This window comes from Epinephelus fuscoguttatus, linkage group LG1 (genome assembly GCF_011397635.1).
Source record: "Epinephelus fuscoguttatus linkage group LG1, E.fuscoguttatus.final_Chr_v1".
In the NCBI taxonomy this organism is placed as follows: domain Eukaryota; kingdom Metazoa; phylum Chordata; class Actinopteri; order Perciformes; family Serranidae; genus Epinephelus; species Epinephelus fuscoguttatus.
Window position 1 is genome coordinate 11,125,360 of NC_064752.1, and position 25,391 is coordinate 11,150,750.

At 40.3% G+C, this 25,391-nt stretch overlaps 2 protein-coding genes across 5 annotated transcripts in view; one reads left to right on the forward strand and one right to left on the reverse strand.

The window, feature by feature from the left end:
* The window catches only part of rnf207a (ring finger protein 207a), a 41,752-nt gene that overhangs the window by 8,405 nt on the left and 7,956 nt on the right, over positions 1 to 25,391 (reverse strand). For all 4 annotated transcript variants that reach the window (XR_007450621.1, XM_049592356.1, XM_049592281.1 and 1 more), the window contains 11 exons: positions 19,913 to 20,045; positions 17,364 to 17,508; positions 17,005 to 17,086; positions 16,838 to 16,913; positions 16,219 to 16,344; positions 13,916 to 13,962; positions 12,436 to 12,508; positions 10,431 to 10,499; positions 9,907 to 9,975; positions 5,781 to 5,887; positions 2,757 to 2,934 (listed from right to left, as the gene is read on the reverse strand). Coding sequence is in view for 3 of the 4 variants with exons in the window: in XM_049592356.1 (XP_049448313.1) it covers positions 2,757 to 2,934; positions 5,781 to 5,887; positions 9,907 to 9,975; positions 10,431 to 10,499; positions 12,436 to 12,508; positions 13,916 to 13,962; positions 16,219 to 16,344; positions 16,838 to 16,913; positions 17,005 to 17,086; positions 17,364 to 17,508; positions 19,913 to 20,045 (1,105 nt within the window). In the remaining variant the exon portion in view is untranslated. The remainder of the gene's footprint in view (positions 1 to 2,756; positions 2,935 to 5,780; positions 5,888 to 9,906; positions 9,976 to 10,430; positions 10,500 to 12,435; positions 12,509 to 13,915; positions 13,963 to 16,218; positions 16,345 to 16,837; positions 16,914 to 17,004; positions 17,087 to 17,363; positions 17,509 to 19,912; positions 20,046 to 25,391) is intronic.
* On the forward strand, positions 22,493 to 24,430 carry zpr1 (ZPR1 zinc finger). Its single transcript, XM_049592453.1, has one exon. It carries the CDS (start codon positions 22,669 to 22,671, stop codon positions 23,998 to 24,000), a length of 1,332 nt encoding a protein of 443 aa, XP_049448410.1. The 5' UTR covers positions 22,493 to 22,668; the 3' UTR covers positions 24,001 to 24,430.

Consider the following 25,391-nt stretch of genomic DNA (forward strand, 5'->3'; position numbering starts at 1 on the left):
AATTTATTAAAAAAAAGATATACACAAAGACGTTGCGCTATAGGGCCGCTACAAAGTCCCTTCTTTTACATTGCCTGTGCTTTTTTACACAGAAACAAACAATGGTGACATCATGCTGCTCCAGTGTCTAATATTAGACGGTTTGCCAGCATTATGGAAAAAAAAAAGAGGCGTGATGGGTGTGACATGAAAAACAATAGCGTTGGCCTCTAATGTGACATATAACATACGCATTGGAGGCGCTTTAAGTGTAGTAATGGCATTAATGTGTCGATAACAATCATTTACCGTCCCTGTTAAATGGCGACTGATCTCGTCCTCTGCTTAGAGGGTAAGGAGCCAAGGGTGAACCATATCATCTTGTTCATGATAATACCGGTATCATTTTTAATATCATATGAAAAATTCACAAAGTGATACTCGCGATATTTTGACTTGTCGACATATTGACGTCATACTGTTACCCACGGCAACAACGAGCATGGCTGAAAGCAAAATTATCAGCGACTCCATGGTGATTCCAAAAAGAGGAGCAGCTTTAGTAGTGTGGAATAAACTGTGGCGTCCTGAATGTTTTATGAACAGCCCCGGACTTCTCAGACTCTTTTAGCGACTCACCGCTCAGAGGGAACTCATTCAGCGGCTCGTCTGGCAGCAGCACAGCGTCTCTCCCTCTGCTCTCTTGCCGTGCGCATACAGGAGTCGGCATCTAAGTGATTTTGTCAGAAAAGCTTGGTAATGTAAACCTATGTGACCTCACAGCTCGACAAAAACCTACATATATGTGAATGTGTGATAGTTGTGGTATCATAACAGCCTGTCACAGGTTACAACGTGATGATTAGAGGAGAAATGGCAGAGCATAAAGTTCCAGGTGGAAAACAAACATATCAATCATTTAGGATTTTGCTAAAAGAAGGAAATCACCTGTTGATTTATATATATGTAGATCCCAGGGTACATTTTTTGTATTTGGGAGCTGCTTAAAGGTTTTATTTTGTTGAGCTATTAATATTGTATACAGAATCTGAACTCACTCTGAGTTACAGTTGTTGTTCACAAACTAAAGAAATGAGATCATTTTATTGCAATTCTATTTTCTTAAATTAATAATACCTTTTTGCTAATTTGACATATCGTCAAGAATATGGTTATTGCAAAAATATCTGGAAATATTGTGATATTATTTTAGGGCCTTAACGCCCACTCCTAAAAGGAGCTCCTGGACCTCATTGTTTTCCCAATTTGCAGACATTTTCAGCCACTGTTCTTCCTCTTTGAGTTAGCTGCTAACAGCTATCAGCTACTTTTAAAATCTCCTGTGGTGGGTTGCATGCATAACACGTCATCAAAATGTCCCACCTGTACTGCCCATGATACCGGCTGGCCCTTAAACATAGACGTTGTTTTGGTGGTGTTTCTACTTCTGATGCCGTCTTAAAGACGAGACAACTCTGTCTCCCTCTTCCGCGATTGTACTTCATACAGAACTGCGAGGTGGCATAATGAAGTGAAATTACCGCCTTGAAGAGGCAGTGTAAAAGGGAATATTGTAGGACTGACTATTGGTGCTTTCACAAAACATTTACACAATGATATTTTTGATAAACAATCATCAGTGATGTGGATCTTGTGACTAAGTGGGAGCAGTCTGGTAAGTTTAGTAAAATACATAACTTTATTGTGACACAGCCTTAAAAAACAGGAAAAGACAACACCAAGGATATTATGATATCCAAAATCTAAGAGGATATCTGGTCTCATATCATGATTGTCACAGTCTGCTCTGTGTCCTGATGCTTTCAGACTTTTTGGAAAGATCAGACGAGACTCTAGAATAATTTCAGTTGCCAGTGTTATTTACTCTGTCTTTGTTTTCATTGTGGTCATTTTATTATTAAGAGGATTGTTTTTTCTGGGTTTTTGGGTTTCTGTTGACTGTGGGAGATTTTTTTTTTAGCCTCCTGTGTTCCTGCACTGCTTTCTCCTCATTTGCCCATCGACACACCTGCCCTGCATCAGCCTCATTAGTCCTCCTCTGCTCCAGAGTTTTCCAGCCAATCAGCTCCCTGCCTGTTCTCCTACCTAATCACCTTATTCCCCTCACCTGCACTTCATCCCCTTGTCAGATTAGTTTGTATTTAAGCCCTGGTTTGCAGTTAAGTCTTTGCTGGATCATTGGTTTTGTGATGTGATCTGCAGCTTTGCTTCTTTTTGCTCAAACCTTGAATGAAAAGTAATTTATTTGAGTTCCTGTTGCCTGCAGTCTCCTGCGTTTGGGTCCACCTGCTTTACACTACATGACAATGGTACTGATATAATATTAATACATTGCCCAGCCCTACTCTTTAGTAAGAACGCAGGGAAATAAGCACATGTGAATTACTAATGATTTTGCACTTTTGGCATTCAAGTGTAATTCACTTTCTACAAAAATGAACTGTAATAACTGTGATCATCTTTAAATTTTACATTTAATTCAAGTTAAATTTGAATTTGCCAAATATGTCTTGCAAAACTATCAATACTCCCATCAGCCTCAGCTGTAGATTGTGTTTAGTGCTAATTAGCAAATGTCGTGACACATTAAGACAAAACAGTGAACATGGTAATCATTATATCTGCTAAACATGATGTTAGCAAGTAGCTCAAAGCACCGCTGTGCCTAAATACAGCCATGCAAAGGATGGCTGGATAAAATCATCATGTTAATATCAGAAATGTAACTTTTAAATCACTGGTCACACAGCACTCACCCTGTAGGTGTTCTCATAGTTGCGGCAGTGCTCGGTGAAGGGTGTTTCCTTCCCCTCAGCCAGGAGCACCTTGGTGCAGATGTTGCGGTGACAAGTGGGCCTTCGCCCGCACACCGAGCCCAGGGGCATCTCACTGAGAGACGGGGAGCGGCAAGACACGGAGAGGGGGGACTGGTGCCTGAGGTGAGGGGGGAAATAATCAAGACTGGCCTCATATATAATAAATTGATCTCTATAATTGGTCCATAACATCTTTTTGCTGGTAACGTACAGTCAGCACTGTGTAGATATTATGTAAATATAGTGCATGTGCATATTCTTACAATTTTCTTAACCAGTTACTGGCTACCAGAGCTCGCTATCATTGCAATCAGTTGGGAATTATTTGTATTCTGTACATAAAACCCCCTGCTCCAATATTTCTATCATTCCAACCTACTCATTGCTTTTACTCTAGATGCACAGTACATACAACTCTGTATACATGTTATATATAATATCTCAAAAAGCATATTATCTGCTTTACCTTCACAGTCATTCACTTACGTTTTGTATTGTTTAGTATCATTCTCGGCCAATAAAATGTGTGATACACACACACACCAAGGACTGTATATAAAGACAGCATGCTGGCCTTGGAGCAGCTGCAGTGGAGCTAAGTGCTTCACTCAAGAACACCTTGATTGTAGTTTCCATCTCTTCTGTTAAAGTGTCAGTAAGGAGGTCAAACATTTGCACAACTGTTCCTTTATTGTTGAGCAGCTGTACATTTACCTTTAAATCTCCTGTTTATTCTTTTTTTCTCCAAGAAATACAACTTTGGTGGAGAAATGTAGAACAATGCTGTAAGTCCTCGCGTTCTGCTGACTTAATTTTTCCAACTTCATATTTAAAGACACAGAGCTTTTTCAGGATAAAATGGAGACAAGAGTTCATATCTCTATACATACATTCACACCCCTGGTGAAGGTGACAGTGAAGAGATGTCAGTGTTTTCAGTAACACGTGACATGTGAGATATGTGAGATGTGTCCATGTGTCACTGAAAACACTCACACCATCACCTTCACCAGGAATGTGACAGTATATATGCGCAGCACATATCTAAACAACTAGATAAACATACATTTATGCGGGTTCTGGTGAGACCACAATCTTGGCTTCATGCCTAACACAGCATAACTGCCCTGGAGCCATTCTGCAGAAGCCTAGGTGTGAATACATCCTCTCACATTGCCATACGAATGTTGTCCTCTGAGCATCCAGGCTGTGTCCCAGCACAGCCAATTAAAGATCTGCCAGTGCTAAAGCAGCAGCATCAACTGCATGAAAGAACATGGCTGTACAACTTCGCTTCTGTTCTGTGAAATTATGATACAAACAGGGCCGGCCAGCTGGCCGTCCACCAATCCCTGCTTGGTTTGCATCCTGCATTAGCGGCTCAGAAGTAGACGAAGGAGCTTTCAGACAGCAATTGAAGATGTATCAGACACAACAACACATTCAGTCGCACTGAGTAACGGGCTACAGCATGTGGGCGGCTTTCTGAACAACCATACGGTGAGGAAAAGCTCATTTCCTCCTCCGTCTGTGAACTGAAGTACGTGGTGGACTTGAAAAACTGTGGAGTCGAGCACCTTGTGTAACGACTGTTATCTTATAGCATCAATGGCATCAACAGACATTCACTAAAGAGAGTAAAAAGCCAGGGTATGTTTCTGCCTCTGACCCTACTGACAACTGTAAAACACATTTGCTTTAACCTACAATCACCATAAATATTCAAGAAAGTCAACCACAAAAGCCAAATTTACTGTGGGTTCATGCTGCAAGCTAAGGCACCTCACATGCTCAGGACACACTAAACAAGACAACAGACTGCACTGACTTAAAGATAATAAAATCCATATGACTTTACCTGGGGTCTGGTCGGCTCTTACTCCTTGCTTCTGGCCCAGTGTTGATGCAACAGAAGACCTGTCTAAAACATGTCCCCCTCTCTCTGTCTGCCACACACATGTCATCCTCTGCACATCCAGCCTCCATCCTCCCATCACTGACGCCAATTAAAGACTAAAGCTGTGACATCAGTGGCCCGGAACAAAGTGGCCCGACTGCTCCTGCATGCCAACTTCCAGTTGAATCCTGGAGGGTTCTGTGAAATTATGATAAAAATAGTGCCAGCCGGCCGGCCACCAATCCCTGCCCACTTTGCGTCTTCCACTGGCAGGGCGCTAAGCAAGTTGGAAGGGAGAGTTGTCAGTATGTTGGCATTAGTGGGTGGGCTTAAGGACCTGTGAACAGTTGGGGGGCTCTGATGTGGAAAAAAATCGGTCAGCAGAGTGTGTGTACGTGACGTGGAGGGACGTGAAGCACAGGCAAATGGACAGGACTGAGTGGCAGTGATAGGCGTTTAAATAAAGGTTGTGCTTACTGATGATTTGATGGAATTGGCAAAGGAATCTATGAAGTTAAAAGACTATATGGCATTGTGAAAGGATTCTTAGATTTTGATTTTTTCAGCAGTAACACTTGATTTCTAAGTACATCAAAATGTCCCCTTCTAGGAACTGTGCTAACGTAGCACCACACTCAGTCTCCCATCTTAACATGTCATCTGCTGTGTCTGAGGCCCGGCTGCGGAAAAACCAGGGCTCGGAAAAACAGGATCCACTGCCTCCTTCCCTGCCCCCATGCAACAAGGTGAGTTACGTAAACATATCAGTGCACAGAGCTTACAGAGAGACAGAATGTCTGCCATAGTGGGACTCAGCGTGGCGCCTCCTTTCCTCTTGCTGCAGTCATCACTGTCTACCATCTGTACTCACAAAACCATTTGGGGATTTTGAGTTTGGATTCTTCACAAGTGTGAAATTTTCAGCCCAGACTTTTTGCTTTCTCGGAAGAATCCAAAAGATGCCACAGTAAAACTCAGCTAGTGGAAGCACATTGTGAAATAAAAACCCAGAGTAAGGGATAATATAGTGATTGTATTTGAAGGATAGTTGGCATAAATGATCTCACCTTGCTGCGACACTTATGGATCCAGCAATAGAAGGAGGGCAGCGCTGAGCCAGCATCAGCAAGGGCTCCAGACAGCGAGCAAACTCATTCCTGTAGTCTGTGTTGATCTAATGGAAGACAGAGATAAAGTCAGTTAATGAGTTTGAAATAAATTATGTGCAGGTATTTCTCCCACGTTATTCTTTTGTGTTTATATGAAAAACAAAACAAAAAAACACCCCAAACTGAACCGAATAAATAGGATGAAAGAAAGAATGAAAGAAAGAAAGAGACAAAGAAGATCCGTTCCCACAGTTAACCCTACAATGTATTAGTAAAAATAGAAACCAAAGAAATATAATAACAACAGCAATTATGATTATTATTCTTATCATCATCATTTAGAAGGAAAATAAATAAAGTTAAAAACTTTACCAATTGTACTGATTTTATTAAGAACCCTGCAGAAACACATTTGATCTTATTTGATTTCACTTTATAATGAGAGAAAATTCTTAAATTTGTCTTGTGTCCCAAGATGTCAACTGTTACACATACATAAAAATTTGTTTTTTAAGAATTAAAGGTCCAGTGAGTAAGATTTAGGGAGGATTGCAACCAGCTAAAACTAGGATTCCATCAGTGTTCTTTGTTCAGGAGGTTTTAACGGAAACGGAATTATCCGCAGAGGTGTCCTCCTCTCCAAAACAAACAGACCCAGTGATTAAACTAATAAAACACTACTAACTAATAAAGGCCACTAACTACAGTGGTCGACTCGTTTGTCTGTTCTGGGCTACTGTAGAAACATGGCAGTGCAACATGGCAATCTCCAGAGACGAGGACCTGCTCCCTATGTAGATATAAATGTCTCATTCTAAGGTAACAAAAACACGATATTTCTTATTTTCAGGTGATTATACGCTAAAAAAAACAAACAACCTACGTACTGGACCTTGAAGCAAAAAAAAAACCAGCCATACTACTACTACTTAGAGCCTGACTGGGCAAAGCCTCTCTTCCTGCGCTCAGCTGTCTCTGTCTCATGCAGACTCACCCTGGGTCTGGGTCTGCAGCTGCCTGTACCAGAGAGCAGCATGAAAGCGAGAAGTGCTCACTCTGCAGCTTCAGTAAATCTAGGGACTGAAACATCTCCAGAAGCACTGCACTGCACACTAACTGACAAATAACCAAACAATCAAACAACTACTCGACTTGAAAAATCTCAGTCGACAGAGGGTCTCTGACTGATTACTCGAATCTTCCACTTTCAGGGTGCCCTCTATGCACCTCCTATTACATTCAGTGTTCGACCCAGGTACACTGAGCCCGCTTAGAAGCCAAACTCTGATTTAATAGTTTGACAGACTGAGGAACAAAAGAATTCCTCAACCTGTTCAATCGAGCCTGTGGGACTACGAATCATCCGTGTGATGGCCAAAGCTGATATTCTTCAAATAAAATGTGACAGGGGTCTGATGTAATATTACCAGCCGGAGACAACAGTCTCTTAGTACACGCAGCTTGAAAACTTGACTCAAAAGTTTGACCCCCAGTCTTTGAGCAGATACATAGCAGTCTATCAAGTTAAGCTTTAAGCTGAACAGAAAAACAACTGCACCATGCACTGATTCCACGCTGCATAACACTCTGTATTATAGACTGACTGCCTCTAAATTGTCCATAGGTGTGAATGGTTGTCTGTCTCTATGTGACAGCCCTGTGATACCAAATGTCATGAATGAATAATTCTAAAATGTCGAAAAAATAATACTTACTGCTTGAAAACATAGGTGTGTTAAGAGTACTCCACCATTTATACCCCCCCACTACCAGAACTGCACTTGTTTCCACTGTAGGTCAAGTATTTTCTAAGGTCTTAATACTTCTACGATGTTTTCCCATAATTTAATTTCCTGTCTTCATCTGTGACATTTTTGTGCACAGATGGAAAATAAAAGAGAAAGCTTGAGGGGCCACTGAATGATTTTATGAGTATGAAAATGATATGATGCATGTCATACAGTATGTTGTTGGCCTACAAAGTCCACCAGTCTTATCTGTATTGGACATTTTTGGTGATGATTTCCGACAGTGCCAAGATGGACACAAGTGCCACAGCCTGTCTTAAGGCAACAATAAACTCACATATTTGTGTATTGCATCAGCCTTTGTGTTTAAGGGACTAATGACAAGGAGATTCAGTGTGGAATGCCAACTGTAATTGTTAATGGGTTATGTTGAGTTCCCGAGGTCATGTTTTAATTAGTTTTTTATGACGGGGGTGTGACGACCTTGACCTCAAGGAGCCTTGTGGGTGGAGTCGGCCCATCAGACAGATTCAACTCACCTGGGCAAACTGCAAGATTACAAGCAGGTGGCAGCCAGCCAGTCTTTGGGTTCATCCCAACACCTTATCTTGCATCCACGTTTCCTTCACTTGCGTCTCTTACTGATATTCAGATTGTGAATTCATTATTTATTAACCCAGAATATGATCATGGTGTCTTTTGAAGACTGGAAATTATTTATTAGCCTAATGTTTCCAGGAAAATTGAAATCCTGTAACTCATCAAACGCGACGCTCAGGAATAATCAGCCTCACATGTGATTGGATGGAAATGAAGATGTAAAACGTGTCTTGCTACGGACTTCTTTGACTTCGACTGTCTCTATAATAAAAGCTGATGAGGGAAATTACAGATCCTAAAAAGAAAAATCTTTCTAATAAATGAAGATTCTTTTCTTTTTCAGACTTTAACTAGATTATGAATCAGAAAAAAAATATATATATATAACTTGGGAGAAACACACTTGAGTTTAATCAGTTGTCTGTCTTCCTTCCTGTATGAAACTTTACTGATGTTGTGATGTATCAGATCAGTCCAATCAGCGGCAGCATCCAAGTCAGTAAAAGACTTTTGCAAAGGCTGCACTCATGTATCCTCATTTTCCTCCTTTCTGAAAGCCTCCTCTGTCCTTGACACCTCTGAGTGCATTTAAGGAACTGGGATGTCCTTCAAAATGGTGGGTGACGGGATCGAGGACAGTGGATAGAGGAGTCGAGGAGAGGTATTGGAATGAATACTTTCTCTCTCCCGGCTTCAACATTGTTTGTTTTCTTACATTAAGTTTATCATTATACTCATTTCCATTTAAGTTATGTCAAATGATTTATTTTTATTCCCAAGTCATGTGTGGTCCTGTCTCCTTTGTTGCAGCCTTGAGGCGGGTTGAGAGGCAACAAGCATAAATATATCTTTTGGTAGAGATGTGGAGAGTCTAGTCAAGGAGCACTGCAGTATTTCTGAAGGGTTGTGGTGATTCAACACCTTATTATGTAAATGACTGTTTTTAGTTTGTTTATACATGAATTTGTAACAATCAGTTTTAGTTTCTGTTTACTGTTGTTTTGTATGATGAATACAGAATTAACCTAATCTCAGTTCATAAAATATTTCAGTGATTTTTGTGGGGAATAAAAATAACTGCAGCAGTGACAATACTTGACAAAAAAATCTTTACTCAAGGTCCTTTCACAAGATTTTTTCCTGGAGCTTTAGTCAGACGTTTCGTTTCTGAGGACCTTCAGTTTTTGCCTTCAAGGTAAAGAATGAACTTTCACACTTGTGTGTCATTTTTGATGAAGGTTTGATGGCTGTTATAGACTTCTGCTTTCTTTTCATAAGTCAAGCTTACTTTATGCTTGTAAAGATATAGCCTTGTGGTCATTTTAGATATTTATTCTTGCATGTTATGGTAAAGATCTGATTGTCATGCATGCTTGTATGTGTTTGTTCTAAAGGGTTTGACTAGGTTTGCTTTGATGTTGTTTTGTCTGCAGATTAAAACAGCCTTTTGGCTAAATGTGCCATATTTACATCATACTGAAGTTAACTAATGTGTCCTGTCCCACAGCACCTCCTTGTCCCTGATAAATAAATGAATAAGTGACTAAAGCTCCCATTAGAAGGCACCGAACTCAACTTTCTCACAAGAAAAATTGGTTCTGGGCTTCAGGGCCACGGAGGAGAGAGAGAGGTGAAACTGCACTGGGAACAAGTGAAACAACTAATCAGTACACTGCAGTGGATTACATTCTGAATGTAACCTTTTCCAGCTCTGCGTGAAGGCATTTCCTACTCACTTTGCTGCTCTGCACTGGTCTCAGTCGATGAGGGAGCTTTACAATCCTCTTCAGCCTCTCCATGAGCTGCTGTGTAAGCAAGAACATCCGGTTGTGATTCAGTGACCTGTTTCACCTCGCTGAGACATTATGGACAACCTCCGTTTAAAGACCAGTTCAGTCCAGCCAATACTGTTACTCACCAAGGAAACTTCTTTAGAATAACCTTTAAACTCTTTGTGATGTATGAACAGTAAACAGGGTGGTTTTACATTACTGATAATGTGTCAACCATCGTAGCACATCACAAACATACAGTGAATCGTCCATGTTTCTTTCTTTAATCTGTATATCTCTTTGTATTCACTTTTTTAAAAAACTTCTTGGGTTATGTATTGACGTCCCCCTCCCCTACCCACTCCTTCACTGTTACCCACATTATGTCTTGTACTGCTGCACTGTAACTCTATATTCATGTGTCATCAAATTCTCATGAAATGCAATAACAATAAAACACAGCTCATAGTTTATGATGCTGTACTCACATAGCCCATGTCCAAAAACTCAAACTTGTTGGCTGAGCTGAGGAAGGCCGAACAGGTGACGAGGTGAACCTAAAAACATCAGATTAAAGGTTAGAGTTCGAACTAGCTGGAGCTGGAATATGAGACACTGAAATACTAAAAACTAAGACTAAGTGTTATTAAAGGGACAGTTCTCCCTTCAATCAAAAATACATATTTTTCCTCTTACCTGTAGTGCTACTTATCAGTCTAGATCGTTTTGGTGTGAGTTGCTGAGTGTTGGAGATATCAGCAGTAGAGATGTCTGCCTTCTCTCCAGTATAATGGAACTAGATGGCACTCGGCTTGTGGTGCTCAAAGCACCAAAAAAGCACATTTGAAAAACATCAGAAATCATGACCCAGTTACTCAAGATAATCCACAGAGCTTGTTGTGAGCAGTTTCATGTAGGAACTATTTTCTTTCTATCAAATCACATCCACCAAAGGTATCACTGCACAGAAGGAAGTGTGCATCTACTCATGGGCTGAATCCAAATGTCTGCACTTCACCGCACTTGCAGACTCGTGGACTTTGTGGGCGCATTCCCAGGAAGTCTGGGAGTACTTAGGGCTGTCCAAAGCTACTTCATCCAGTCCACAAGGGGTCTCAAGTAGACTATCTGCAGACTTCCAGACAGTCTGCTTGGGGTGGAGACTTCAGCAGACTTCACTGATTTAATAACTTACAATTCATTGCAATACGGGCGTGAGGTTGTGGGTTTTTCAACTGCCAAGAAAAAACTTATGAATGTATAAAAATAGTTGATAGTTAGGCCTGTTAAAATATTACTTGGATTGTGTAGGCCAAAAATAATATTCAACCACATCACCATACAGACATATGTATAGTAGAGGGAATGAACATGCATTTTATTATTGCAGCCTATCATGCTATGCAGTGCAATAGGCTCAGAGACTGTCCGAAAAACAACAAAAGAAGGTCTTGTTGTGTAAATAATGCCCAATATATTAAATTATAGTCCTGTCCTTATTTACAAACATTTCTGTTTTTAACACGTTTTTACACAGAGATGGATTAATACATTTTAGTTTAGTCACAAAAAAGGCTATACATGGGATTTATATCTTGTAATCTGCATATTTGTCACCTTATATGACATATATGAATATGACAGCAGCGATAGTTGAACATTTCACAGAAATGGGTAGAACGGTCTTGAGGGCTGTCCATCAGCAGCTTGCAGTCTCTGCTCAGTCTGCATGTCCAGAGGGTGGACATTTGGATTCAGCCATGGACGAGAGGCTCGTGCTGGCGACAGTGCAAGATGTAAACATTAATGGCGTCCTCCTCGGCTGAGCTGTAGCTAGCTCAGTGTTGCTAGGTGAGTTAGCAGTAGATGCACGCTTCCTTTTGCAAAGTGATAAGATTGGTGGGTGTAGTTCAGTAGAAATAAAATAGTTCCTACATGAAACTGCTCACAACAAGGTCTGTGGATTATCTTGAGTAACCCGGTCATGATTTCTGGAACAAGACAATGCTGTTGATATCTCCAACACTCGGCAACTCACACCAAAACAACCTGCACTGATAAACAGCACTACAGGTAAGAGGGGAAAAATGCATTTTTGGTTGTGGCATGAGCTGTTCCTTTCAACTCATCCAAAAACTAACGGCACACTTGATATGATCCTGATCATCATTAATACAGCCTATTCATACAAGTAGAGAATTGAGGCACCAGTGGAAAGGAACTACACTTTCTCAGGTACAGTTTAGGTACTTGAACCCCAAATACTGAAGTTACTTTTCATATTAAGATGTTTTGAATTGGTTTAATTAAAATAACAGTTCAAGGCCCCAGAAGGTTTAATTATTATGAATATTTAACAAAAAAAGTACTGATTAAAGAAAAGTCCAAACAGCAAACACAAATTTGTTTATCAGAACTTTGTTTCGTCTTCTTTAATGCCCCATTAATCCCCCACGACCCCCAAGATTTATTGTGTGATTTATCTTACTCTACCTGGAGGGTTGGTAGGAGGGCAGTAAGGTGTGAGAGCTGCTCCTTTAGTGCTTTCTCCTTCTCCTCGTGTTGACTGCAAACACACACACACACACACACACACACACACACACACACACACACACACACACATGTAACGCTACACCTTCACATCCGTGCCTGCCGAAATACTCAGAGGATTCAGCTCAGATGGTGCAACCACAAACAACATCCTCCATATTTCCAGAAGCTAATCTATCTGTCTTCTCTTTCTGTAACAAACACACATGCACAGACGCAGGGCCGGGCACACAAAGCCTGACATAAATAGCCTTTAACACCCTTCCGGGAACCCAGCCACTGGACGGCTTCCAGGCAATGTAGGGAGAGAGGGAGAGAGAGATGGAGGACACAAAAAATCTCATTAAAGATCCCCGCAGAGTGCAACCCGATACACTCACTCACTCACATGCACAAAATTGTTCTCATTCAATCACACGTACATGCACATGGAGCGCACTCTGGAAAAGCAAAGTGCTCAGATATCATTCAGTTTTTTTCATGTGGAAATTGGAAATGGGAGGGTGCAAATGAAACTCACTTTTTATGTCTGCGTATGGTTTTATATACCATCTCTATCAGTGATTAGTCATTAATCTTACATACAATTTGACTGATGTTCTATAATTTGATCTTTGAGACTAATTAGTTGCAAACCCTGGATGACATTAAATCAAACATTAATGATTGCGGTGGGGATGTGGTAAGATTTTTAATTATTTTAGTGGCATGATACTTGTGAGTTAAGGCTAAATTAATCGTTCAGGAGGCTGTCATGTTTTTGCAAAGTTATTTCTTAATTTGTTTCACTTTATAGTTTCATTTCTGCACAAACAAGCAAAGTAAGTAGCATCGTGGCACGCTGCCACAAATAGAAAAAAGTTATGATCCTCTTCTCAGGACGATATGCTGCGCTGACAAAGGCTCAACATCACATTAAAGGTGCTCGACACATGTTTCACTCGTACAGATAGCAGGTGTTTTTTTATTTAAGGTGGAGGAAATCTCATCCAGGTTTTTCTGCAGCATTTATTGATATTATGGATTTTAAAAAGTCTATAATTCACACACTGTGTATTTGTATACCAATACTTTTCAGTTGGCTACATTCCCATTGATTGGATCCAGGCACAAGCTGCAACCACTGGCTTTAAATTTGTAATCCTGCTGAGGTGGTTTTAATTCAGTACCACGCTTTGTTGAAAAGAAAATCACCCAAGAAAATGTGTTTGGTGAGGAGAGAGATTATTCCAGAGCAAACAGGGTGCTGCTATTCATCACCCTGACTACAATGCAGCGTGGTACAATGGAGAAACTATCAAGTGACCCAGTGACAGTGGGATAATAGCATTCAATTAGGTAAATATTGTGACAGGAGCTTTGAGGCAACAAAAGAGCATTCTCACGTAAGAACTGTAAATCTTTATATATTTTATTTTACCTCTGAGCTGCTTTCAGCAGGATCTTCTTCCTCTCTGCTAGTTTTTCCTGTCAGATGAGAACACAGAAAACAGCCCCTTTTATTCCTTACACTGCTGTGAAAATGGCCTCCAGCTCTTTAATACCTAATGAATTTTCAAGATTGTGGGGAAAAAGAGGTGTAAAATCCACAGTGTGGTGTCTGCTCTCTTTGATTGTTCATTATGCAAAGAAAATAAACTCTTTACTCACAAATAGGGTAACAGAGACCTCCAGTGGCCGAGCACTGTTAATGGTCTCAGATGGAGCACCATACTTCATCCTAATTTCAGACTGAGGTCAAAGACTATGAGAGTCTAATTTCTAATTTTGGGTCAATAATTACTTTGTAGATGATGAAAGATGTTACTTTAGTCCACTTTTCTGTGACTAACATTTTAACTTACTCTTAATAAACAAACCTGAAATCGAATAATTTGGTATTTATACCAAGAGGCTGTCATTTAAAAGTCCAAAATGTATATGCAAATTAAACTTCACTCGTTTGAACTTATGTTAATTCTTTTAATATTAGGGGAAACATAAAAGGAACAATTCACCCACAAAATGATCATTTGTACTTCTAATACTCATCCTGTGTTATCTTAAATCTCTGTTTCTCTTGTGTGCTTCCACGGTGAACGAAGAATCCAAAAACTGAGAAATTTGTTTTTAAAATTGCAGTAAATGTGGACAGTGTTTAGCAACAGCAAAACTATATTAAAACATGCGTTTTCAAAGTCAAACACAACTCTTGCAGTACAATACAAGCCTCATTTATTCAGCGGTATGCTCAGTTCCTCCCAATTACAAGCACTTTCGCTCAAACACTACTATTTAAAACACTTACTGATAAAACAAGCAGCATGCCTGGCCACATAGGTGTGCTTGTCCATGCACGCTACTTGTATGTGGAAGTATTTTAAATAGTAAGGTTTAAGCAAGAATGATTGCACTTGGGAAGTTGTGTGAGCGTTTGTAAATGGATGTTTTAATATATAGTTGTTCTGTTGTTAAACAAGGACCCTATTTACACGAATTCATCAAGAATTTTTGTATTCTCTGTTCACCATGGAGGCATGTGAGAAAAACTAAGTTGTCTTCATGAATTCAATGTAACACAGGGCAAGTAGTTGATATACAAATGATCATTTTGTGGGAGTGAGGTATTCCTTTAAAAGACATTAGAAGGCGCATAGTTGTATTATATATGCATCACAATTAGATGCAAAGTTATTGGAACAAATGTATTTAAATGGACAACGTTTTGATCCTTCGACCTCATGGCTTGGTTTTTGCTCTGATGTGCACTGTCAGGTGTAAGACCTCGAATAGACACGTGTGTTTACCTTTCTAAATTATGTCCAATCAACTGGATTTACCACAGGTGGACTCAAGTGAAGGTGTAAAAACATCTCAAAGATAATCAAGACAGACGGGAGGCACCTGAGCTATATTTCAAGCAACTTGCAAAAATGTTTAAAACCCTGTTCTCACTTTGCCATTATGGGGTACTGAGTTTAGACTGCAGTGTTGTAGTCAAGACCACCTAAACCGAGACCAAGTCAAGACCAGAACCAGAGTGTATCGAAACCAAGACCAAGAGTTTAAGGCCAAGTTGAGACCAAGCCCACATCAGTGAGAGTCCCAGACTGCATTACATAAACGATAAAACGTAGAACATGCAAACTAAAGGCACTCCTGAAATTAATCTGAAAGGTCGACATTCCCATAAAAACGCTGACAGAAAACAAACGAAGATTCCTGTTTATTCACCTCTTTAATTGCCATTTTTATTGCATGTCTTGATAAAACAGGATGGCATTACTGAGGTGAATATTATGTGTGGGACTTTTCCTTTGTTTTCTATGAGCAAGCACACACAAGCAAACAATAATGAGCTAAAATCAACTTAATTTTATTCAATACGCCTTTTTGTGCACAGGCAGTTTGGTGATAGTCTCACAGCTGTGGTCTTGGCCAGTCTCAAAATAAAAGCTCAAGTCCTCTTTGTCTGAGATTGAGACAGGAACTAGTAAAAATGACATCAGGTTTGAGATAAGGCCTTCAAAAAGTGGTCTTGAGGCTGTTCTTTAGTGCTACAATATGTGTGTGGAGATTATTTTTAAACATTTCAACCTGACAAAGATCAGTCCCAACATTGTCCATTTAAAGAAACCTGTGGTTTCAGTAAGTCAGCGTGCAGGAGTTCCTCTTTCCAAAGAGCGATAATGGATAAAACAACAACAGTTGATAAAATCTATCACATCAGGATCATTACATAACCTGCAAGCTGTTGAACAGAGTACAGATTGCACTCTCCTCTTCCTCCACATTCAGGCACACTTCTCCAATCATCGCTCTCAGCAAAACAATCGCCTCCCGAGCTGAAGTCTGCAGCTCCTTCACCACCTACAGATGGAGGAGGAGGAGGTTCGCTGTCAGGAAAAGGGCCACGTAGGCTACTGGAGCGCCACACATTTGTCATCAGAGGCTTTATCACAACTTCAAGCTGATACATGCGAAAATAGCTGAGGCCAATTTGCAGTATAAATACATTAACTCAATCTCATTGCAGTGGTGATTCTATTATTTTAACACTGCCTATTTCATTATTAAAAACTTCTCTAAGGTTTTGATAACCACATGCAGTGGTGCAAAACTAACATGAGCTGTGAAATTACAGTAAAAACTTTTTGGTTTTGACCCTCGTTCTTTCAGCAATGCTCAAAATCTTGCCAAAAAATAGTCCTCATTTATATGTTTATATATTCAAATTGCATTGTAATGAGCGACACACATTCTGAGTACACCTGCACCACATCTCACAATATCATCACCGCCGCTGAGTGCCTGAATTATTCATTATGCCAAATGTGTAGATGAACAGACACGACTCTCTCACCAGCACAGCCTGGTCCAACATCTCACACCCCTGCACGTAAGCTGTTTCAATATCAATGCAGTGAGTCCGACTCTCCCTGTGGTAAACAAACAACACCTCGTTCAGTGTGCGAGAAAAAAGAGGAGAACTTCTTACAGTTATACATTTTGTGTGGCGGATTCACTCACACTTGCATGTCTCTGAAGCATTTGATGCAAAGCATAGACTTATTCTCCGTTGAGAACAGGATGTAGGGCTCCTCGTGGAGAGCTGCAGAGACAAAGACGCCTTTTAACCTCGGCCCACAGGAGTGCTGGAGTTAAAGTATTCTGATTTTTTACACATATAACAGAGGTGTCAGAGGACAAACACAGGTTGGCTGATGAGTCTACCATCAAGAGTTAACATCATGTCTTTTAAACTACATTGGAAATTCAAGCAGAGCACAGGAGGGACGACATTTCTCATGAGCAACATGCTTCCACACCGGTGTGATAAAGCCTTGTTGGCCTGTTATTCTTCTGAGTAAATTACAGGTGGCACTCACAGCACTTCCTGTGTTTGGCTCGGGTGCGTTTGGCCAGGGACACAATCTCATGGTGGGAAAACATTCTGGCCTTGTGAGTCAACTCCCTGCAGGTGCTGCAAAGTGGCTGGCTGCAAGTGTTACAGAAGTACATCACCCCTGCGTCCTGTGTGAAGACAAGAAACAAAGAAGAAAAGCAATTGAGAGGGAATGTGGAGAGATGCTCATATTGTTTAATATGTGATGAAAATTATGCCTGTCTATAAGCTACTATGAGTGCAATTTTAAATTTTTCCTCTGGCTCCCCCTTGTGGCAGTACAATAGAAGACACTGCAGTAGCACAAATACGAAGACTCTTCACCAGGACTGTCTCATTTCTTTACAAACAAATAGTTGCCATAATCTGAAAACTGTTTTGAACACAGTGGTGAACATAGTGGTGTTAACATCCCAAATTACAGAATCTAGCTGCAATAGTGTTTTCAGGTGTCAGATATGTACACTTCTTTGCCTTAAAGGTCCAGTGTGTAAGATTTAGGGGGATTTAGTGGCATCAGGCAGTAAAGACAGCAGATTTCAACCAGCTGAAACTTCTCCTGGTTAGAATTCCTTCAGTGTTTATTGTGTAGGAGGTTTTACCAGGGGCTGAATTATCCGCAAATGTCTCTTCCTCCCCAAAACAAACAAAGCTGATGATTTAAAACACCAAATGAAGCGATTTAACATTACAAATTTGTATTTCTTCAATGCTGTTTCGCATGTCCAAGACAGGTGGCTCACCCGCCACATTTTAACATGTGCTCACCTTTTTTCTCTGATAACTTAAGATGTAGACGTTCAGGAGGTTTTCACCGGGAGCTGAATTCTCCACAGAGGTCTCTTCCTCCCCAAAACAAACGGAGCTGATGATTTAAACTGATAGAAACACTTCATAAAGCAGTTTCACATTGCCAGTGTTTTTTATAGGGTGCTCATTGCAGATGGGCTTCTAACCATGGTGGCTGACGTGAAAATGCAAAAATGTGAAAACACAAATGGCCCTATCTAGAGCTAGTGTTCTGTTTGTCCGCTGTGGGCTACTGTAAAACCATGGCGATCTCCATACACAAAGATCCAGTCCCCACAGAGAAACTGCTCATTCTAAGGTAAGGAAAATTCAACTGTTCTCATTTTCAGGTGATTATACGCTAAAAAATACTAAGTTGTTATATTACATATTACACACTGGACCTTTGATGAAAGACATCAGAGTTAAGAGTCACATACATACTCTCCTCTTCAGTAAAAAGTCGAGGTTCTGTCCACAAAATGCTGGATTCATCCCTGTTTAACCTTTTGTTTCTCTCTTATATCCTCAGACATAAAGCTATACAGGACCAAAGCACCCAGTGTTCTAATAATTTCCTAAAAATGTAATAAAAGTTGCACTTAACTTGATTGAAAATGTAATAAAATCTAATAAAAAGTTGATCAATAATGTAATAAAATGTCCTGCCCGATACTGTAGTAACATTTTTAAGGTCAGGACCTCCTTTAAAACTAGAAAATCCATGATTCCTCATCATAATCTGTGGGGCTGCAACTGAGCCAAAGTCTCAAAAAGTTTCTACTTTTAAATGTACTTAAGTGTACTTCATTTGAAATTGTAACCCCTTTCAATTCCACAAGATTAGGCGAAGTAAAGCAGATACTTGGTTTATTAACAATCACTGTTGACTCAGATGCAAAAGAACATTTCATGGCGATGAATCAACTGCTCTGCCGTCATCGCTCGCTTCTCTTGTGTGAGGTTAGCCATCCTGTCATCCTCTAATGGGATCTTATCTTAGATCCACTATCTTAGGTCACTCTGGTCTAATGGACAGTACTTGCATAAGGAGCAATCAGCAGGGTATTTTAGCTTAATGCATCTTTGTCTGATAACAATGTACCATTTGCCATCTGTTATAAATTAGAGATCCTATATAAAGCCTGAGCTTACAATGCTAAACATTAAATCACTGTTAAATTATAAGAGTTTTCAGTGGGATAACGTGACACTAACAATATTTTACTTGCACACTTTTCATTTCAGAGAAAAAGCAAACATTTTTACATATAATTACATTGTTCGTCACAATTATTGCATCATCAAACTGAAAAAAAGTGACCCACCAGTCAGGACATTTTATTACATTGTTGGATTTCATTAAATTTTAAAGTAAGGTCTTGTGCAACTTTTATTACATTTCCAGGTGTTATTTTCAGCATTTTTAGGAAATGATTGCATCACTGGGTGCTACAGGACTCACGTGCTCTCTGCAGTATTGATCATCAGTAGTCGTCTGATAGATGTCTTGTCTAACATGATTTCTGGGACTCATTCTTTTTTCTCCTTCTCTGTTATTGAGCGTCACCAACATGTCCTGGCTGAGCTTTCATATAACATAAGTGTATATTTATTTCATGTCTGTGTTCAGTTACTTTCTATGACAGAGAAGAGTGTGTTTTAAAATGAAGGCCCAATTTCTGGGTGGCCTTCATCTTAATAAATTTGAATATTTATGTGAGACTGTCTGTCAGTTTGTACCTTTATGTTACTCTCCTGGTCACAGTTGGCGCACTGCACTGTCTCCTCGGCGTCTGCATTGTTGTCGACCAGGAACTTCAGCAGGCGGTCTTCTGGCGGCAGCAAGCTATTCCCTTTTAGTATGGATAGGTAACTGTAGTGAAGACAGACATTCAGACATTCTGAGAAGATCATGACATTTATCACCAGATTAGTTGCACTGGCAGGTCTTTGTGTCTTTCTTCAAGTTGATAATTAAAATAGCTTTATCTGATCAAAATGAAAGTGGAGTAACAAGAAGAACAGTGATACGAGTCCCTCTCCACTCAGAAACCTGTCTGTCATCTTGTTACTTGATTTGTATGTTTGAGCTTCACTGTGCAGAGTTTGACACTAATAAACTGGTTTCACGTTCATCTGCTGGAGGGTGTGGTCACCTTAAATCTGAGTGTAACATGTGTACATGCCAGCAGGATAATGTGACATCACAGCTGGATTGGAAGCCTATCGTGGTTCAATTGCAACTTTGTGAACAGAAGTATGATGAGGAAACTTGAAACCTCCAGTGCACCCAGTAAATAAACTTTTGAAAAACTTTCATAGCCTCATCATAGATTCAACTTTTTTCAATTAGGAGCGATGAGCAGATGTGTTTTTAAGAACATTTAACAAGGGCAAGTTGTTGTGTCAAGAGATTGAACAGATTGGAGCACCTGTAAAAAATGAAAACATTAATTCCAGCCCACATTCCTTAAAACAACAACAACAAAAAAACATCAATAACAAGTATACAGTCAGACAAAAAGAATACAAGCTAATCAGGTCTCAAATGTGAGAAACAAATACGCCTACAAAAATCTATATACAATAAGATTACCACAGTGTTCCTCAGTGATCCAACAACACTGAGATTCTTCCCGTGCAGAGTTACAAAAACAAAGCTATTGGCAATATTTAAAACATGAAGCGGACAAAATCCATGGAATAGAAACATTAAATTTTCACATGAACAATTCAAACAAAAACCACAAGCTATCTCAAGTATGAAGAAATCCATCTCACAATACAGCATCCCTCCACCAACTGGGCAAATCTATCTAAAATCTGAATCAAGCCGCACAATGGAAAATGTTCTAGATATGAAAGAGAAGAGGCTTAAAAAATATATGCTGCTTTTTTAAAGTCAAAATTATAATCTGTACATGAAATATAAAGAGGCATTAGGACAAGGGATAAAATAAACATATGGCAATATAAATAACATATAGCATATCCATAAAGAGTAAAATAAAATAGAAGACAGAAATAAGCTGCAGTTGAATAAAGCAGGAAAATAAAAGTTTCAGTGCAGCCACAGTGCAGTGCAGGACAGAGGTATTATAGTTCTGTATTTTTTTTTATTAGTTTTTAATTTTATTTTGCTTTTAAATATTGTTTTCTATTCAGTTTAGTTTCAGTTATTTTCCAGAGTGAGTTTGCTCATTTTATTTTTATTGTTTAAAAAGGTTGCGTTTTAGTGTTTTTATTCTTTTTAGCTAACTTTTAGGTTGTTTTTTAAAAATATATATACAATATGTAGGGCATTTGTCAGGGGCAAGATTTATGAAGATCAGAATAGGTATTACAATACAAACACAACACTTTATCATGACAGTCATGTAGACATCCCAGCAGTAGTGTAAGGTAGTTACCACGGGCCCCAGTGCACGCTAGTCACTAGTACTTTTATCTCCTGTTGGTTTCTCTCTTGACCTCTCTTACTGCTGCTTTTACGTTTAAAAGGCATGACCTCTCACTTGCAGATGTGCCCAGCTTGTCAGTCTTGACAGATTTTGCGCTTAAACTAGTTATCGTATCATATCATCTTGTCACATAATCAAAAAGAGACTTGACATTAGGCAACATTAACATCCAAGTTACCCCAAAACCATTACTGCATACCTGTATATGAGGAATAAATGTCAAAGAAAATAAGAAATTACTCATTTACTGAACGTTTTTTTATATATATAGTTTATTCATGGTTTCTCTAGTTCATGTAGAATAAGCATACAATTTTGTTATAGATTGCTACTGACTATGTTACAAAAAAAGAAAGAAAAGAAAAGATCATGACAGAGATGGGTTTGCATTTCTGAGGCCATACAGCCTGTAGTAAATGGCACCATTTTTTATTTAATCTGAGTTCTTCTTTGAACACAAGTGTAGTTGCGAGGTGGCAATCTGAATCATTTGCAAGTGCCCCCCCACACCTCCACCCCACAGGCCCCAGTGCAGCCACACTGCCTGCACTGTCTATATTTACACCCCTGCATCCCAGTCTCAATAAACCAGCGCTTACTCATGTCAGATAACTAAAAAAAATTCACACCTAGTTGTAGTTTTCAGTTTAGTTTTAGTTAACTAAAGTGCCCTCGGTGCAAGATATGAATGAAATAGTCCCAAAAATAATTTAAATCGTCAGTATGACTGCCCTGTCTGCAGGAAGGAAACTATTAAGACAGTAATCCTTGGGCTGCAGTACCAAAGAAAACCTGAGGAGGGCAGCAGTGACGTAAAGGGCGCATCCACCGTAGAAGAAGAAGAAGAAGAAGAAGAAGAAGAAGAAGAGAACGCGGAAGAGGCTGTCAAACACGGTGAGCACATCTAACGTGTGCTTTAGGTGAGGCTGGACAGGGCGTCGTCTAGAAAGTTCGAGAGATATTCAGCTCTGAAGGAGAAGCGGGTGCGCGTGTGAGCAGTTTGTCCACCGAAGAGAAACATATCCGACGTTAAACATGTCTGTTATTTCGGAGGGAAATGTGCGAGGCGAGAACCTCTTCAAGGATATTAGCGCCGACGGGGAGGACTGGCAGCCGACTGAGATCGAGAGTCTGTGTATGAACTGCTACCAGAACGGTATGACACGTTTACTTCTGACCAAAATACCCTTCTTCAAAGAAATCATCGTGAGCTCCTTCAGCTGTGCCAACTGCGGCTGGTCCAACACTGAGATCCAGTCTGCGGGCCGGATCCAGGACCAGGGGGTCTGTTACACTCTGAAAGTCAAAACAAAACAAGACTTGAACAGAGAGGTTGTGAAAGCAGACAGTGCGACTACCAGGATCCCAGAGCTGGATTTTGAAATCCCTCCATACACCCAGAAAGGTGCTCTCTCCACCGTGGAGGGCCTGTTAGACCGAGCAGTCGCAGGGCTGGAGCAGGACCAACCTGCCAGGCGGGCAGCAGACCCAGAGGTGGCTGACAAGATAGAGGAGTTCATCCAGAAGCTGAAGAAGTTAAAAGAGGTGGAAAATGAATTCACTCTGGTGATCGAGGATCCATCTGGCAACAGCTTTGTGGAAAACCCATCCGCCCCTCAGAAGGATGAGGCTCTCACTGTGTCCATGTTCAAGCGGACGGTCCAGCAGGACATCAAGCTGGGGCTGAGGGCTGACGATGACCTCGAAGAGGAACCGGCTGGCAACGACAAAGAGGACCTGAGAGATGAGGTTCTGTCCTTCAAAACCAACTGTCCCGAATGCAACGCGCCGGCCTCCACCAACATGAAGCTCGTCCAGATCCCTCACTTCAAGGAGGTCATCATCATGGCCACCAACTGCGACAGCTGTGGCCACCGGACCAACGAGGTGAAGTCAGGTGGAGCCACGGAGGAGAAGGGCACCAAAATCACCCTGCACATCACCGACCCTTCAGACATGACGCGGGACGTGCTGAAGTCCGAGACGTGCGGCGTCCTCATCCCTGAGCTGAACTTTGAGCTGGGGATGGCTGCTGTGGGTGGGAAGTTCACTACTTTGGAGGGTCTGCTGAAAGACATCAAAGACCTGATCGTCTCCAAAAACCCCTTCATCTGCGGCGACAGCGGCACCTCAGATCGGGTGGAGAAGCTGAAGGCGTTTGGGGAGAAGATCGACAAGATTATAGCTGGGGAGTTGGATGTCCACTTCGTCCTGGACGACCCGGCAGGGAACAGCTATTTGCAGAATGTCTACGCTCCGGATCCTGATCCTGAGATGACCACTGAGAAGTACACCCGCACGTTCCAGCAGAATGAAGATCTCGGCCTGAACGACATGAAGACTGAGGGGTATCTGGAGGAACAGTGACCTGCCAGCGTCCCCTGAGAGGACTGAACGAGCTGACAGTGGACTTAATGTCATGTCAAAAACCCAGTTTCATTATATCGCTCCATATTTTCTTCCATTTTCATACATTTTTATTTCAACACTGGGTGAAGGGTTGTTTTCATCAGTATATTAATCAGGGAGAGGAGCTCTAAGTTGTCTAAACGTACAGGGAAAATAGACAAACATTATTTGTAAAACACATTGATGTTGCAGTTATTAAAGACGAAATCCTTTAACTGGTCATTTCTTGCATTCTTGTGACATTCCAGAAGATGGCGCCCTGTTATCTCTGATTCAACATTATAATTTTTTTTTTTGTCTCTCAGAGGACCACGCACTGCGAGACAAATTCATCTCTTTATACACCTGTAAGCATGACATCATCTAAATAAATTGTTTTCTAAATTGATAGTTTAGCTCTGCTCTTTGAATTGGCAGATGTAATTTTCTGCACTAATCTGTGAAATTACTCCGAGGAACAGCCAGAATTTATACTGTACTATAAACACAGGCTGATTGATTTAGATTCTTCTCAAGTCTGGGTGCTTTTTTGTTTCTAGAGATTTGTATGACAGTTTCTGCAGGATCATCTAAGAAGGGATTTTCCTAACAACTTAATTCCCTGATGTTTTAATGGGAGTCTAAACTAAAACCAGTCTACTAGTCTGAAAGTAAGAGAACAGTCAAAACAGCACAGTTTAATCTGTAAGGTGAAACACTGTCTGAGAAAATTTTGCACTGTGCATTATGAACATTTTAATGACTTAACATTTGTGGTGCTGACCAGCGAGGGTTGCAGTGTTTGATCAACTAATTGTGCGCATCTTTACATCATAGTATAAATGTATATATTTGGGCTACATATTTACATGATCAGTTAATCAATTAATCATTTTATTGTTTGAAAATAATGAAAAATGCCAAAAATATTTTCCCACAGCCCAAGGCAGCATCTCCAACTTCCTAAATTTATCAGTCTAAAATTCAGAGAGATTCTGTTGATGACAAAGAGAAGCAGCAAATCTTGTCAGGAGAGGTCAGAACCAGAGGATGCTTTTATCTTGGAAAACTATATTTTACTGAAATAATTGACGATCGGAATAGCTGCCAACTAGTTATCTCTCAAATAATTAATTAACTATACCAGTAATTTTTTAACATTTTCGTTAAGGACCTGTAAATAGAGTCACATAAGGTCACAGACCTACATTTCAAATTAAGATCAGGGGTCTCATTTCTAAAACAATGCATAGCATCCATACTGAAAATGTATGTACAGACAAAAGCCAAAAATGCTGTGTGCCAAAAAGTACTCGACAATTTCTACAATTAGGCTTTCACCTCACCATTTGCTTCTCCAATTTCCTGTC